Consider the following 16965-nt stretch of genomic DNA (forward strand, 5'->3'; position numbering starts at 1 on the left):
AAACACACCCTTTTGAGAAGTACATCGTGTGTTTTAGTAGAAAGAAAAGTATCCTTTTCAGCATTTACCATAGATCAAGTGCTCTGCATGTAAAAATAGCAATTCCATAAGATAAGCATCTCAAGGAACAGACATCCCTACTTAGAGCTGAGAAAACTGAGGCATGTAGAGGCCATGTAAGTTACCCAGGGCCCCAGAGCTAGTAGCGACAGAGCCAGGATTTCAGTCAAGTCTGGCTACCATGCCTACGCTCTTAACTGCTATTTTCTACTCTTATTATATAATATGTTCAGCATAAAAAAAAACTCACTTAGTGAAAAGTCATTAAATGTTATGGGGGTCACGGTGCATATCATATTCAGATTTCCTGGTTTAGATTACAAAGATTTAGAGCACCAGGACAAAGGTTAGAAATGTAGTTACAGTTATTGTGTCCTTGGTGGGTTAGAAATGATTCCTGCCTCAGCATCAGGGGTTGAGGACACAGCGGATCTATTCATTCCCTGCCCTGAATGCAGACAGAAGTCAGCAAACGGAACGATGCCCCAGAACCTGGCTGCGTGTATATACCTGCAGACATAACAATCCATCCAGCTTTTGAGATCCCAGCATTTCCCTTAGTATCCTCCTTCTCATATATAACTTTCACTGGGAAAAAGTTTTTCCCTACACGGGTCCTCACATCCTGTTTTCTTCGTTATATACTCACTGCAGGGGAGAAGGGCCCCCTCCTCACCCCTGTACATATGTTAACAGAAGAGTTAACTGGTCTTCGGTCTCCTCCCCCCTGAAAAGTCACACACACTCATGCTTCCTAAACAGTCTCGCCTCCGGCTCAATTGTTATCAAATCTGATGACAATTTCCAAACTGCGTTTCTGGTGTCTCACCTCAGTGGAGAATCCTCCATGGATATACGTCACTTGGGTATAACAAGGTTGCCTTACTGCCCCCTATTTCATTCTCATCTTTATGTTGTGATACCACTCTTATTTTTTAAACTTTGTATGATATGGCCAATATATTCCCTGACCCCTTTATTCATCACGTGATGTAGGCCTGATATGGAAGGAACTATGTGTGGTTCTGTAAACGCATGGAGCAGAGGAAGCCAGATACCATGCTTAACTGTCCTCTGTTTCAGGTAAGGAGACCGAAGCCAGGCCCACACTGGGAGGTTGTTGGTCCTATAGTTCTATTGAGACAGTCTGTCAGTCAAGAGGAGGGATCAGTAAATAAAAATGAAATATTTAAGGTTAAAAAGAGTCTTCCCCTGAAACAGGGCCGATTTATGCTCTATTTATAAAGTAACAGACCACTTCAGGTCATGGATCTTGGAGAAACCCACAGAGTAGCAGACGCGCACTCAGCCCTCCCTTCATGAAGAGGATGATGCCGATGGGGCTGAAAAACCGCAGCAGGGGCATCAATTGTTTTCTAAGCACTTTGCTGCCCATCCGGCTTCCTTCTCTGCAGTCCTATTGCGTTGCTTTTTCCACAAAGGGAACTGGAAGCATAAGAGGGTTAAACAATTCCCTTCAAGTCACGGAACTAGTAAGGAGGCTGCCCCAAATCTTAGAGATAAGCTGCCTTTGAGAAGGAAATTATTAAAAAACAAACAAACACACACCCCAAACAAAAACCACCACAAAACCTGGTGGATGAGAGCAGCTGTCTTGTTCAGTGACCTTCCCTCGGCCGTACTCTGGAGGGATGGCTTCACAGTAAAGTCAAGACAAGACGCAGAGAACTGAGAGTGCTGGCCGTTGTAATGGAATAGTAATGACTATGATCACTTTCAGTGATTAGCATCTCTATTGTGTCTGCGCACATTTTCGAAAAGAATCACATTACTATTTATTTTCCAATTCTATTTTATCTCTTTTTAATCCTGATTTTCTTTTTACCCTGGTTTTATAACTCTTTTGATCACATTGGCTTCCCCTGAGATGTTTATTTCCTTTCCTTTCCAACCGGTCTTTTTATTCTCTCTTACAAAGCTTTCCATCAGTGTTTCCCACATGGAATTTATTTTGCCTTCCTTTGCGGGACCCGCCAAGGGAGACTTGTCAGAAGGGTTTACTGGTAGACCCTCAGAATGCGGAGCAAGCAAGCTCCTCTGAGGTCTAAGCGCGCTGCGTTTAGAGGAAGAGACTTCCTTTATTCACCTCTGGACCTGCCTTTCGTCTTCGCTCATTTCAGGAGATGACCTCCTGTGTCATTAGCTGAATGGCACTAAAAAAAAATTGCCCTTACCATTAATAGCAATGTCTCTTCCTCCTCTCCTTCCCTTCCTTCCTCCCTTACCCTCCTCCCTCCCAAGGCTAAGGTAAGAGGCCCAGTGAGACTTGGGATTGAGAATGTACTGATACGGATTAAAAGGCCTACACAAATATTTGAATATTTGTTTTCTTCCTCTTCCCTTGTTAATGGTTTCTGTTGTCACTCTAGTGACATTCTAGATTTCTATGACTCTGTTATCTGCTTATCAAACTGTCTTTTATATATTTTTAAAAGGCTCTCAATGACTGCCTTCTTTTTCTAAGCTTTTTCAACTTTATTATTTTTTTTAACTTTGACAGCTTCTCAAAGTTGTAGAAAGCTTAGGTCACTGCGGATGGCTGGCTCTTGGTTTGATGAATCAACTCTCATTTCCTAGCAACTGTGACACAGAAACGTCAAAAAGGTTTCACAAAGCTAGAAATGCTAATAGGTACGACGACTGTCTCCATTTTAGAAATGAGGAAAGTGACAAAAGTTACAAAGTTATTAAACAGGATGGAAACTCAAGTCCGTGGGGCTTCAGAGTTGGAATGTATACTGTGAACATGCTCCGGAGCTAGAGTAATGAGAACACAGAATGAGAACTCTCAAATGTATTTTAAACACTTAGAGTAGAAGAGGTTCACATGCCAGACACCAGAATGACAACATGTCAGTCAGTCAATCTAAGAACTGTTAACCAGGTTAAGTAGAGTGCTGTAGGAAAGTTGAATTTTCTAGGTTGGGTCTCTCCTCGTTTATACTAACTTCCATCATCGGAGGTCAGTGGGCACGCTCTACAAAAAAGGCTGAGTTCCATGCTGAGATTTTTGTGTCTTGATATTTGGATTGGTTTTAAATGCACTGAGTTGGTAACAAAAAAGTGAAAGAAACCCACAGGCCAATGTCACCAATTTTAAGCAGGAAGGAACAAAAAGTAGGAAGAGAAAATTAAATTCAACTATTGGTATATCTGATTAATTTGTTTGTATTTCTGTGTGAACTTGAAGAATCCGGTTAAACATTCTCTGTAAATCCCCTAAGTAAAACAAGTATTATGAATGTTAAAGGTAATTGAGGTAGTTTAGTGCAGTAGGAAAAGCATGGGTGAATGCTTTCGGAAATATCAAATGGAAGTGGATTTCAATTCTAGATATACCATTTGCCATCTGACTTCGGGTAAGTTACCAAACTACTGAAATCTGATTTCAGGCAAGTTCCTGAATGCAACTGCTCTAAGCGTGGGTCCTCATCTGCAAAAGAGCAACATGCATAGTATCACAGTCTTTGCTGTCAGACTCACAACAGATAGCATGTGCATGATCCCTGGCATGATCCCTGGCACAGAGCAGGTTCAATAAATGTTGGCAATTTCACGCCTGCAATAAAATCCCCTGGTGCTATAAGGTCTCTCAGTATGAAAAAAAAAAAAAAAAGTGAAAACCATCTTCCAAATTTTGTTCATTTGAAAAATCCCCAAATTTTAACGGACTATTTTGTGGCTCCACACTCATTAAAGGAGCATGATTACAGCCACTCCATCTTCTGGTGTTTATCAAAGAACATGCATGTCTGACATTGAGCCAGGCAAGTGCAAAACACAACAGGACTTCAGTGAAGGCTGAATGAGGCGGAACGAAAGGGTCTCGAAAACCAAAGTCCAGTCTTCTTTGGGCTAGAAAGTCTCAATTTTAATTCAGCTACTTGTGATCCCGCTTTCCTCCGTCAGTGGCTGGGCTGTGTTTGTCAAGAATTTTTCAGTCACGGACAGGAATTGTATCTGACTAATCTGACCAGGATAGGACGAGTGGTCAGGTTATCACTCGGCCACGAGAACCAGCAAACAAACAGCCAGTGAAAGGCAAATGTCTTTTTCTAAGGTGACCTAAGAAGCCATCTACAAAAAAACAAACAAAACCAAAAAACTTTTAAAATAGCTCCTACTCTCAGACTTACCCAAATAAGTCACATTTTCTCTGTAACTCAGTGGCTCTAGGCTTTACTCTTACTCAAAAATCATAATCATGGTAAGAATGCTTCAAATTACACCAATCAACGAGTTTTTATTGATCAGGCTCCTGCTACGCCAACTGCCATATGGGCCAACTGCCTAATGTGAGGCCCTGGCCCTCGCTGTCCTGACAATACGGCCTCATAAACGACCCAGGCCCTCTCCCTTGTGGCACCTCGTTGCCATCACCTGGCATTCAAGGGCCTCGCAGCCTGTCCGAAGCTTACCTTTCCAGGTACTATTATTATTTTTAATCTTCCTCTGCTCTTACTGTCCCAGCATCCGTGTGTGTGTGTGTGTGTGTGTGTGTGTGCGTGCGCACGCATGCCCACATTGGCAGTTGTTTCTTCTCCCACCAAGAACCCCTTCTTTGTTTGTCTGTTTGCAGAATCATTAGCCATTCTTTATGACTCATGTGAAACCCCATCTCTTCCATGAAACCTTGCTCTACCACTTTCTTTGGGAAGTGCTTCCTTCTTTGAATCAGTGACAGGTTGGCTTCCTGTACCACTACGAGGACACTTAGTTATCAATGAGTATATCTTGTCTATAAACTCATGCAGGATTGAAATTACCTCTCGTTTCTGGCACTCGCTATGGTAACTTTCTTATACCAAAGGCTCAAGTAATATCTGTTGAGTATATAATACCGGTGGAAGAAGCTGCATTAGAGGTGAGCTTTTAAGACTGGGAAAGATGAACTAGGATAGTGGAGACCAGTTTTGACATGGGGATAGCCTTAGCAAAGGACAGAAATGAGAACGCAGGTTCTTTCAGGGGACGGCAAAGATTTTACCTCAACCTAAAGCTTAGACAGCACGATGGCTAGTAGTGGTTCACGAGGGTGGCCTTGTCCTCAGCCACCAAAGTGAACTTCATTCTGCAGACACTGGATAGCCAACCAAGGTCTCTCTACAGGAGCGCTATCCTCAAACTCTGAGTCATTGGAAGCAGCATGACTTGCATTAAAAAGTTAGGCCTCGAAGTGAAAATACCAGTGAGATATCTGTTGCAATAGTCTCAAGCAAGATGAGGCTTTGAAGCACAAAAAATATTACAGAGGTAGGACCAAGAGATTTTTAAAAAATAGCGATGTGAAGGGTTCCAGTCTGAGTAACTCTATGGAGGGTGGTTCCACTAACAGTAAGTAAACAAATGAGAGAAAGAGAAAGTGTTAGAGAAAAAGATTAACTCCTTTCTGAATATCGTGAGTGTGGGGTCTGATGAAGACAGTCAGAAACCTAAATGGTGAGTGATAACGTGGCATGTCACGCAGGAACTCAGGGCTGGGCTTGCCAATCATCCGCTGACAGCGGCAGCTCATGCCAGCAGAATGCAGGAGCTGCCTAAGCACATGATGTGCCCAGCTGAGCCCAGGGCCAAGGGCAGACCCCCTGCAGAATGGCTCCAGCTTGAGGGTGTCAGGAGCGAGGTGGAACAGCCAGGCAGGCAGGAGAAAGACGAGAACAGGGTGGTGCCGTAGAGGGCAAGTCAAGGGCATGTGTCCTCACTTAGAAAGCCAAGTGCAACAAGAAATACCAAATCACTTACCTTGTTGAAAAGATGAAGGTTAAAAGCATAAAACTCAGCTGAATAGAAAATACTGGAAAAGAAAAAGATGGAATCTAAATTAGCACTATAAAAGCAGTATCTGTAGCATACTTATGGGTATGCTTCATTTGATCTGAAACTTATGAGAACTCAAATAAAAAAAAACAAACAAATGAATAAATAAGCATAAATTGCTGAAGTGATACAATCATTTAAATTAGTGGGACTCAACCTGTTCCTATCGATGAATCCCCAGATAAAAGCTATGAGTTCTACTACTCAGAACAAATCTAAAGCTCTTCTTAAGCTTTAGTATCTAATTTGCTCAATTTAGATAGAGCTGGTTTATACTGAGTATTTAAAGCAAATAGCATAAATGTAGTAGGCTATAATAAATATTTTAGAATAACTCATCTTGATTTTAATAACATAAGATTATTTAGTACTGCAATAACCAAAAGTTGTCTTCGATATCACAGGATAAATAGAACAAAAGATTTCTTTTCTTTTCTTCTTTTTTCCTTTTTTTCTTTTTTTGTTAACAACCAGTGTTTTAATTACTTATTACATTTTAAAATATTATTCTGAGCTTTGCCTGTAGCTTGACAGAGACTGAGAAGCCGGAAGTGAATGACTTATAGATCCAGAATGACCTCTTCTGGGGTTGCTGCTGTCTACCAGGAACACCCACTCTCTTCCTGCCATCTCTATTCTGGAGTGGAAGTCAGCAAAGTTTCCTTAAAGGGCCACATAAAAAAAATTTTAGGCTGGAGGGCCATATGGTCTCTATGGCAACTATTCAGTTCTACCTTCTAATTGAAAGCAGCCATGGATAATGCATTAACAAATTTTTGAGCTGGTACTTGCATTTCATAGTCTCCTACGTCTTACAATAAAATTATATTACTTTGAGCATATTTTAATAGAAAGATGATGTAAATATTCACATTTTAACCAACTGTTATAAAATAATAGTATCATATAGTAGAAATCCTACTTTTCACTCATGATAAAGAATAAGATAAGCTTAAGTTATAATAATATAAATTGGCAAAAAAAGCTCCATTTAACATTTGAATTGGACAGATATTATGGCGTCTTTCGGCTGGCCTCAACTATTGTAAATCAGGTATAAAAAGACAAAGGACATTAGTCATGTCTTTTTGAGAAACAGGTGCACATGATAAAGTCACTGAGTACATCTAAGAGTATGAAACGCTGTATTCTTCTCTAACCAAATCAACATTCGAAATGAATGTAGGAAACACAAGTTGCTAGGCTTTGCTGTTGAGGAGGCGGAGGGCACAGCAACTTACTTATGAATAGTATGACAACCAGACTGAACTTGTCCAGGTCGATATTGGGGTTCGAGAATGTGCCACAGAATGTTGTGTAGATGATCATGAGGAGCACGCTGCTGCTGACAGCACCAAACGGAGGCTTCGTTCTCTCGAGCCAGTCCTTGATGTACCTTCGGACAATCTGGAATACACAGATCAACAGGTTGCCTCTTTTCAGAGACGCCAGGATGGGATCGGGCATCTCAAAGCCATTCTGACAGCAGGAAGACATAAAGGGAAGAGAATGACTGGGGCGATGGCCACAGTGGATTTCAAAGCCTCGCTGCCACGCCACTCTTCTTCTGGGGAATTTCACATTTGTAATGCAACTTCCACTGGTGTCCGTAATGAGAGTATATTTTCAAGTGCATTCAAATCCATCCTTAATCATCCCAAATGCTCTTTGCTAGCTGTCACTGAGACATGCCCATTAAGCCTCCCCAAAGTTTATCTCCTCTGCTCATCCTAATGGATGTGTGTAATTATCACAGTCCCCTTGGCCTCAACAGACAATTCCAAGTGCAACTGTGGGAATCTTAAAAATCTGACATCTTCAAGAATTTCAAGACAGTAGATAATCGGAAGTGATCCATGGAAGATATTAATATTTAAAATGCAAGCAATGCACCAGAAGTTTTTAATTAAATTATAACTCATGCTTGAAAAGCAAAAGTGCATGTGTTGTGGGAGCTTAAATAATTCAAACTCCGAATATCGAGAGTTTTTTTGTGAATCCAAAGACAAATGCCATTTGCATGCTTTTAGAATTCCAGAATTAACACTTAAAAACCAATCAACCTGTCCTAGATTTTCTACACAAGGACTGGCAAAATATATAGTTACACTGCAATCTTCTTGTATTTTAAAACCAAACCAGATATTTAAAATCAGGACAGTCTTACCAATATTAGTGGTAACTTTTATTTGGATGTAAGAGTGAACCACTTTATTTAAAGCCCTGTGATGGGGACCACAGTGGAGACACATGAAGTTTTGAGCCACTCATTCTCCTGCATAATTGAACATGAGATTTCACAACAGGCGGAATTACCATGATCCATTAGCAATAATGAGGTCAGGGAACTTCAGACAAGGCTGATGGGGTTCTGTCACCTTCTCCTCTGTCACTAAAAAGGCTTAATTTGCAATGGAGCATACCTTCACAGAAACTCAGGAACAAAATAAACTACTCTCATGAGAACCCTTGACCAAACGGCTGTTGAATCAACTTTGTCCATTCTTAAAGAGTAAGTAAAATGCCTGTTAGTAAAAGGGGTTCCTGGCAGAAAGCTGACCAGTTGGTCCAAGAAAGGTAAGGGACAACGCTTTGCAGCTCAGGTGGGGTAGAATGAAGGGGAAAGAGTATCATATAGGTACAGATAAATAGTGGTTAAGTTATTCTTTTTTAAAGTCGATCTTGTAATTACAGTTGAATTTATTTTAAAAAAATGAGGGCTTTTTCGGGATAAGTGATCCCAAACCATAGTAATTTATCTAGGGTTCATTTCTCTCTTTAAAGTTAAAGTGTAGTGAAGTACAGAGAAATAAGAGCTCCTGTCACATGGTGTTACACACGGATGCATTAGGACGTTATAAACGTTGGATAATAGCACTCAAAGTACCCAGACGGCCCCCTGTTTTCATACGTCACAGTGGGGGGAGCTGCTTATTCGAAGGCTACCTAGCGACTTCATTTAAAAGGTCATTTCATAGTCTATTGTGTTTGGTGGCATAAACCTGGCAGTTGCCCAAATTTAATACAACTCAACTCATTTAGGAAGTATGATAAACTCAATGGAAATTACATGCAGTTATTGAAATTGGTGTGGTCTTCCAATCTTGTTTTAATGCAAAATGGTTAAAAACACAAGATCTTCTCTCCGTAATAGGTTATAGAATGCATGGCTCTAATTCCAAAGTAAAAGGGTCTTTCTCTCCTCTGACAATCGCCCCCTCTGACAAAATGAACGAGTACATGTAAATGAGGTGTAACTTGAAATTCAACGCCATGTTCAAAACCAAGGCAAATCTCTAATCATCAACTTTATAAGCAGCCCCTGACGTCTTTAATATAATCATCTCTCTCTTCTTTATAAACACACAGAGGATCATAGTATGGGGCTCTTTTAACATGGCAAGTGAAGGGGGCTCCCGAGTCCTGCATCCTCTTTGCTACAATGCTTTTCTTCTAAACATATCCATGCCTTAATCTGGACAATTAATCTTGATAAAGAACACAACTAGAAAGCTGGGAATTGGATAGACTGACAAGTGAAACAATAACCCTAGAGGAAAACAAATCGTCTTTCACTGGTTTTAGTCTTATAGTGGTATTTATCTGTGTTTTCTAAGTAAATCATTTTATACCTTGCCAGGCTCTATAGAGCTTTTCCATCTTCCTTTAAAATTAAATTCGCAAAGCAGCGGGGTTTGCTCTGCATAGCAAGAAAACTGTTCAAGTGTTTCATAAATGACTGGCTGAAGTAGAGCTGAGCTGCAGATATCAACTCCAGGAAACCGCATCTTCTCTTAGCTCAGCGACTGACACTTCCCCTACAATCATTCTCCATTTGTCAAGAGTCCATGTCATCGTTTAACGGTCTAAACTTCTTTGTCTTATAGAAAAGCTGAAAATCTTACAGAAAACAAGACTCTGCTCCAGATAGATCAACACAACTGAACTGATGCCTCAGAATTCCCTCTCGAGGGAAAAATAAACGGTTAAGACGAGGGGGAAAGGATGTAACTGGGGAGGTGGCCAGTGTCTCCGCCTTCAGAATCTATACCCATTCATTCACTCAGAGAAGTGGAGGCATTCAAAATTAAGCGGCAAATTCTCATTAACTTGTTAGCTTTTTCCTAGGGAGATAGAAGGAAAAAAAAAAATCTTCTACAGCTTTTTATTTTATTGTCTCACCGTCTACATGCTGATTTTCTTTATTTTAAATTAAGCACCAGTAAAGGTTAAAGGGAGACTTCAATCCTTGTGCTTCTAACAAGCTGAGACACATATCAATTACTTCATAGCCCGCAAGATGGAAATTTGGGAAACTAACACATCGTAGGTGACGGATGTCCACATACCAAGATGACTGAGAAATGCAATGTCTATCATTCTCATTTCTGTTTTTTTTTTTTTTTTCAGGGCACTTTCTTGCCTTCCCCCCTACTCTGTCTTTATATTTATAAACTGATTTTTTGAGTGGGTATATATGGTAAGTAATTTTTCATGTTAAGTCTGAATTTTAAAATTTATTTTTCTTCAAGTTGGCTTCAGATTGTTTCTTCAGTTTTTATCCTCAATTCCACTGAATCCATAAGTTCACATAAAGTGTTTTGTTTCTTCATTAATATTCTGTTGAAATGTAGAGTCAGGGATATAAAATCAAATCCAATTTATAAAACATTTTTCTTTGAAAATATTTTGTATTAAATATTGACTAGACTCAAAATAATAGTCTACTTTGTAAAAAAGTATAAACAGTCACCATAACTGGGTACGGTAAGCACCCACCATCTACTTCACACTTTGAACATCCTTTCCCACTACAACTCTGTCTTGTGCTCATGAGAAATGTCACACACGTTATTCCCCTGCTCAGTTTACAGCGGAAAACACACAAGTTACGTAAAAGGTTAAAATGCTGGTTAGCTGGACGAGCAAGAATAGGACTCTCCTTTCCTGAGGTGTCCCTGCTCTCACGGAGCTGCCCTAGTTAGAGGAGGACCTAAGTAAAACACAAAACAACAAACAAACACAAAGCAGATAATGATCCTATTTAGTAGAAGTTTAACTGGAGGGAGTGACAGTGTGTGTCCCGGAGGAGGGGTGAGCAGGGGGAGGGGAGGAGGTGTTCGGAGCACAGGAACCCACCGGTGCAGTCTCTCAGGTGGGGTCAAGGCCGGCAGGTTTGAGGGCAGAGCAGAGGCAGGGAGCCCCGAAGGTGACGGCCAGCTGGCGAGAGTCGGGGAGGTAAAAGGGACCCGACAACACGGGACAGGGTGGAGCAGCCTTATAAGGAAGTAGAGTGAGGTTTCTAGGAAGCGTTGTAGACCATTTTAAGTTTGGGCTCATGGATGAAAAACAAGGGGAGACCCATTGTGCATTTCTTTCTCTCTTGCAAAGCTGCAGCTCTCGGGGAAATGGCTGCTCTCACAGGGAGTGGGAGGGAGGGCAGGAGCAGAAAGGCAGGCACCCTGGCCTTGGGCAGGACAAGCCTGAGGGGTGTCCCCAGAGTCAGGCCCTGCTCTGGGGTGCGCTGAGGCCATCTCAGGACTGCATCATAGTCACCTCCTCCCTCATCCCTGGCCTGTCTTCAATCTCCCAAAAGTGTGGGGCCCAAGCACACTCCCCAGTGAACCTCCCGCGGGAAACCTTGGTCTCGGAGTCTACTTCCCAGGCACCCCAACCTAAGACAGCATGTAAATATTGTACATCGTTTTTATAGTTAATATGTCAGAGAGTTGCCTTCTGTTCAGTATGTGTAGGGCATTTGATAACGATGGGGATGATCACCTGCGTCAGGCTCTCTAATGACAAAACCTTCCTCTGCATCCATATCTTATCAATCCTCACAACAAGCTTTTCGGATGGGCATTATTATTATACAACTTAATACATTAAGGAGATCCAATGATTTTCCAAAGGTCACATGAGAAATTAAAGGTAGAACTAAGTCTAGAATCGAGTTGCTCTAAAACCCATGTCTATGTCCTTAATCATCCAAATATTCTGTGTCCTGAGACTCACTCATTTAGTGGTACGTTAAAGTCTTTACTTCTTTACTGTGGCTACCTATGAGTAAAAACAAACAAACAAACAAACAAACAAAACTCATCTTGCTTTAAAATTTGTATGCTGATAATTAAATTACATGCTTATGATTACCTTGTGATAAGAAATTGAAATATAAGAATTTATTCTATTATCCAATTCAACAAGAATGATAAAGGAAACTAAAGTTTCCAAGATCCAGTTTAAGAGCTAATAGGATTAAGTGTTCATTTTATCAATTACGTGACTACAAATGTGATAACTGAGGCCGGAGGAGCCTATGAAGCAGCCAGCCGAGGACAGATGCTCAGCCCCAGCAATGGCGGTGAACGCTGAGACCGCACTAGGAGTTGCAGAGGCAGGTAACGGTTGGCTAAATGCTTTCAAGCTAGCTGCACAGCTCTAAAGAAGGGATAATAAATGCAAAAAAATCAAGATTCTGTGCAGGTGTCTCTCTCTAGAGCTATGTGTGAAGCACGTTGTTATTAACTAAAAAAATGAAAATAAAATAAAGAGATGAGACTGTCGTGATTAATAAAACTTGCGTTTCGGAATCATATATTTTCATTTAACTGTCTCTTTCTTCATCTCTTTCCTTAACGGTCCCGACATTTCATAGGAATTTACAATGTGACCTGTAAAGAAAGGAGCGGATAGAGCTGGAGACCTTACCTGTCCGATAATGAGAGGAACCACAACAGTCATAAAGAGCTGAGAGAAAATAGATGTAAAAGGCACAGAAGAGGATGAGCCAAGCTGTAAAACAAGAACATAAGGAGTTAGAGTTGCCTGGAATTAATTAGCAAACATTGCTGTTAATTAAATCATGCACTAAAGGAATTCTCTCACATGCACCCAAAATTTGGTAGCTGGATACAAAAAGCAAATGAAGTTATTTTTAATTTTCTAAATTTAACGCAAAATAGCTTGTGAAGCAGTTTAATATATACTTTTTATTGGGACAATCAGATGGAAGAAAATGATAACTATATTGTTTTATAATTAACTTAAAGTGCTTATTATTAAATGCATAATAGTTCACTTATCATCACGGTTTATGTGATTGCTGTTTCACTTATCACCTACCTAAAATGGACAAGTACATTTTACTATTCTCTCATCAAGAGGAAAATGAAATATTTTCTAACTTTCCTACTCCTTCAAAACATAGGCAATGAATTTCATATTCTTTAAATTTTTTCTTTTCTTAATTTATTGTTTATTGTTGTTCTATTACAGCTATCCCAATTTTTCCCCTGATAAGTTTTTTTTCTTACACAAAGTCTCGCATATGGGAAATCCTGAAACACGACACATGCAACTTAAAATCTCAGTATACCTCTCCTAAATGTGCGTGTCCTAACACTGTTCATAATTCCCATTTTTCGTTCTTTCTTTGCTAATCCCTGCAATCTCAGCTTCAGAAAGGTCTGAGTGGCAGCGGCGGCAAGCACAGTTGCACACCCACATCAGCCTCGACCACCGAAAACGGCTGTCTTCCGAAGAGCTCCTTTTGGTTTTCAGCCCTGACAAACACTGGCCTGTCCCATGGGTGTTTATGTTTTTTATGGGCTCCCTTTGGCAACCACGTTCTCTCCAACCACCACTAAGGAGCTCCCTGGCCCCTGGTACTTCCTTCCGCCCTTCAGACCTCCATGTTCCTATTTACCTAAGTTTCATTAAACTTGCAAATGCCTTTTGGACAATAATTTTTGGACAAAGCGTTGAGGCAGTGATGATTGCGAGCATACAATGTAAAATCCAACAAATCAAATTTTAGATAAATGAAGTCAATAGCTCAGGATGAAATGATGTGGGATCATTGGTGGTTTCACTGATTTCCGCATGAAATGGCTTTTACCAAAATCTCTTCTACACCCCGGAACATTTTTATAGCCTCAGTCCAATCTAGGCGCACTCAGAATGCCAGAGTCCATGCCCTGCCCTTCAGGGACCGGAGTGCATTGAATGCCGCCTTCAACACTGACCACTGGTTGTCAGTTTAACCCACAACCGTAGCCTTTTCCTCCATGACCGAGACACACTGGAGAAATGAGGAGAGTGAAGCAGGAAACGTGGAACCGGTGAGGAACAGAGAGATCCCTGGTGTATCGAATGCTACATGGCTGTTAGGTTTTTTATTTTTTATTTTTTATGCAAAGCTGAAGTAGTAAAAACTAATAATTTCAGCCTCTTTTGGAGCAACTATGTCCTTGAGGCACAAGGTACTTAACAAATATGTCCTCTTCACAAATATTAATTCCAAGGATGTCCCTGGGGCAAGGGCTGAAATAAAGAAAAATATATTTTACAGGAAATTGAAGCACTGGATGAAAATACGGTTTAAAGAACAAAGGTTTTAAGTCCAGAAACATCCAGCTCAATGCTCTATCCATAAGGTTTACAATGTGTGGAGAGAGGCAGTAGGATTCTGGGTAAAGACCTTCTGTTAAAAAGAGACAATTCTTTTTCATTTAAAAAAACATTTTATTTATTTATTTTTAGAGCGAGGGGAAAGGAGGGAGAAAGGGAGAGAGAGAAACATCAATGTGTGGTTGCCTCTCATGCGCCCCCAACTGGGGACTTGGCCCACAACCCAGGCATGGGCTCTGACTGGGAATCAAACCAATGACCCTTGGGTTCACAGGCTAGCACTCAATCTACTGAGCCACACCAGCCAGGGCAGAATACCATGTATTTCAATTACCATCCATCATTTGCATGTTCAGTGTTTGGAAGCCTCATGTTCCTAGAAGGCAGTGGACAGGGCTGTGGGGTGAAGAGGAAGTTGCCCACTGTCCCCCCAGTCCCTTTTCCTCTGAAATGCCCATGATCTTTGCTCCACTAGGTGAGGAACACTGGTTGGAGCATCCCTCCTCGGAGACTTTATCAGATCAGAGGCGAGAGCAAGCCAGCCAGGGATGTAATTAACCAGGTCATACAAAGCCAGACTAGGTATGGTGGCGGTGCTGGGAGGGAGTCCCGCAAGACGCCTCCCTTAGAAGTGGCTCAGGAAGGAAGGAAACCCCAGCCCTGGGGTCTCATTTGGCATAAGTCCTTTCTTTTGAATTGGCCCCCAGGCCCATCGCCTGGGTCAGTGTGAAGATGCAGAGGTGCCCTGGGGGGAGCTTCTGACACTGTGAAGCCTGCCCTGGCATCCAGAAGAAAGAAGAGCAAGCATCTGGCACAGGGCAGCTTCTGGAACATAACGAGGGAAGTCTGAGACCCAGTCATTCTGAACACAGAGTAGATCTTAACTGAAGCAGAAGGAAACACACTGTCACATTTTAATGAGGAACCCATCATAGTTTCTGCTGTAAAGACCAATGTGGTTATGAAGCAACCATAGTTTGCCCATTTCGACAACCCTGCAGGTTCAGGAAAACGTTGTACCAAGCAAGTGCCCTGGGCCTCGCTGAGCGGCGCAGGTAGATTCAGCAGTAACGTGTCTCCCACTGCCAACCGATGCCTTAAGACACAGCACGTTCAATAGGCCAGCCATTGGCTAATTTCCTTTGGGAGTATGGTGCTCAGAGCAGAAAACTCACTACTAGGCTTGTTTGGTTTATTATCTTATGCTGAAAAGAAGTGATTCAGAGAAAATTAAATATGGGGAGATTTAGGGCCTTGTGTTCAATCACTCACACAGTTACTGGAGTCTCCTGTGAACCGGGGAAGCTTAGACGCTGGGGACCCAACAGTGAACTAAACACAACCCTCCCGGCCCCAGAATTGATTGGTGAGAGTTGAGTTCTGTGTGCCGGTCTGCCTGGCACCAGTGCACACACGCTCCTTCCCGTGAGTGTCTTCTCCCTCCCCACTTGGAGCTAGAAAAGTTCCAGTCTTTTTCTACGACTTAGCTCAACCATGGCTTCTTCAGGGAGTCCTGGCAACCCCCCTCCCAGAATGCAGACCTGGTCCCACCTCCCTAGTGTCTGTGTCTCCACGCCACGGCACCTCTCAGAACTCTTTGTTGCTCATGTTTACAGATCTGTCTCTCCCAGTACTCTGCATGCTCCTGAAGGTCAGGGGCAGGGTCTCATTCATGTGTGTATCCCCTGGTGGCCAGCACTGACCACGCTTTCCATCTGGGGCAGTGGCTCTTACACTTTAGTGCATCAGAAGTCCCCATAGGGTTTGTTAAAACACAGATTGCTGCCCCCTTCAGAGTTTCTTATTCAGAACGTCTGGGGGTGGAGGGCAGTGAGAACCTGCATTCCTAATAAGGCCCCGGCTGAGATGGTGCTACAGAGCTGCGGTTCACACTTTGAGAACCACCAACCAGGTATGTAGTAGGTGCTCAATAAATGTGTGTTCAGTTAATGAATGACCACAACACACATAGGTAGGAAAAGAGGCCTGCTGATGTTTTCTTTCTATCCTTCCAACTTGAGGGGAGTTACAACTCACAGACTCGATTCACAGACCCAAGAAAGGATCAGTAGCCTGGCTTCCGACATAATTGTCTCATAATTATATTAATGGCGACTTGATTGTGCACTTTCTTTGTGCCAGACACTACTCTAAATACTTAATGCGTGTTGAAAAATTAAATACAGACCCCCTTGAGGGAGGTCTTCCCAGTATCCCGATTTTCTTATGAGGTAAAAGTGGCATAGGCCAGTTAAACCACATGGTCAAGGTCACTGCAGCTACAAGGTGACAGAGCCAGGATCTAAGCCCCGAAAGGCCACTCCACAGTCCTTACACTTCGTCCGCACACTCTACTGCATATTAGCTACAGAAGGGAGAGAGCAGTGAAATGGGGAAGGGGGCAGGGGTGGGCTCCCTCTTCTTGTCCACCTGAGAGAAGGAGGGGAAGTGCGTTTGCATGTGGGGGATGGGGAAGGGGCTGCGTGGAGAGGGGGAACCAAGGAGGACAGGCAGAACCAAGGAGAGGAGGAAGAGAAAGGAAGACAAAACGCTGTGTGTGGCGGCTCGATTGGCAGTGGTAGACGGGGCAGCCTTTGGCAACTGGGGTTCTGCAGGTCAACCCCAGCACCCAGAAAATTTTTTAAGTGACCATTT

At 42.1% G+C, this 16965-nt stretch overlaps 1 protein-coding gene across 1 annotated transcript in view; it reads right to left on the reverse strand.

Annotated features, from left to right (window-relative positions):
• SLC10A7 (solute carrier family 10 member 7) overlaps positions 1 to 16965 on the reverse strand; it is a 185146-nt gene that overhangs the window by 25023 nt on the left and 143158 nt on the right. The window contains exons 7-9 of the mRNA XM_090288902.1: positions 12610 to 12693; positions 7140 to 7305; positions 5824 to 5875 (exon numbers count right to left, since the gene is read on the reverse strand). Of these exons, the coding sequence (XP_090145028.1) occupies positions 5824 to 5875; positions 7140 to 7305; positions 12610 to 12693 (302 nt within the window). The remainder of the gene's footprint in view (positions 1 to 5823; positions 5876 to 7139; positions 7306 to 12609; positions 12694 to 16965) is intronic.

Source organism: Furipterus horrens, unplaced genomic scaffold (assembly GCF_987537825.1).
Source record: "Furipterus horrens unplaced genomic scaffold, mFurHor1.1.pri manual_scaffold_10, whole genome shotgun sequence".
NCBI classification, from domain to species: Eukaryota; Metazoa; Chordata; class Mammalia; order Chiroptera; family Furipteridae; genus Furipterus; species Furipterus horrens.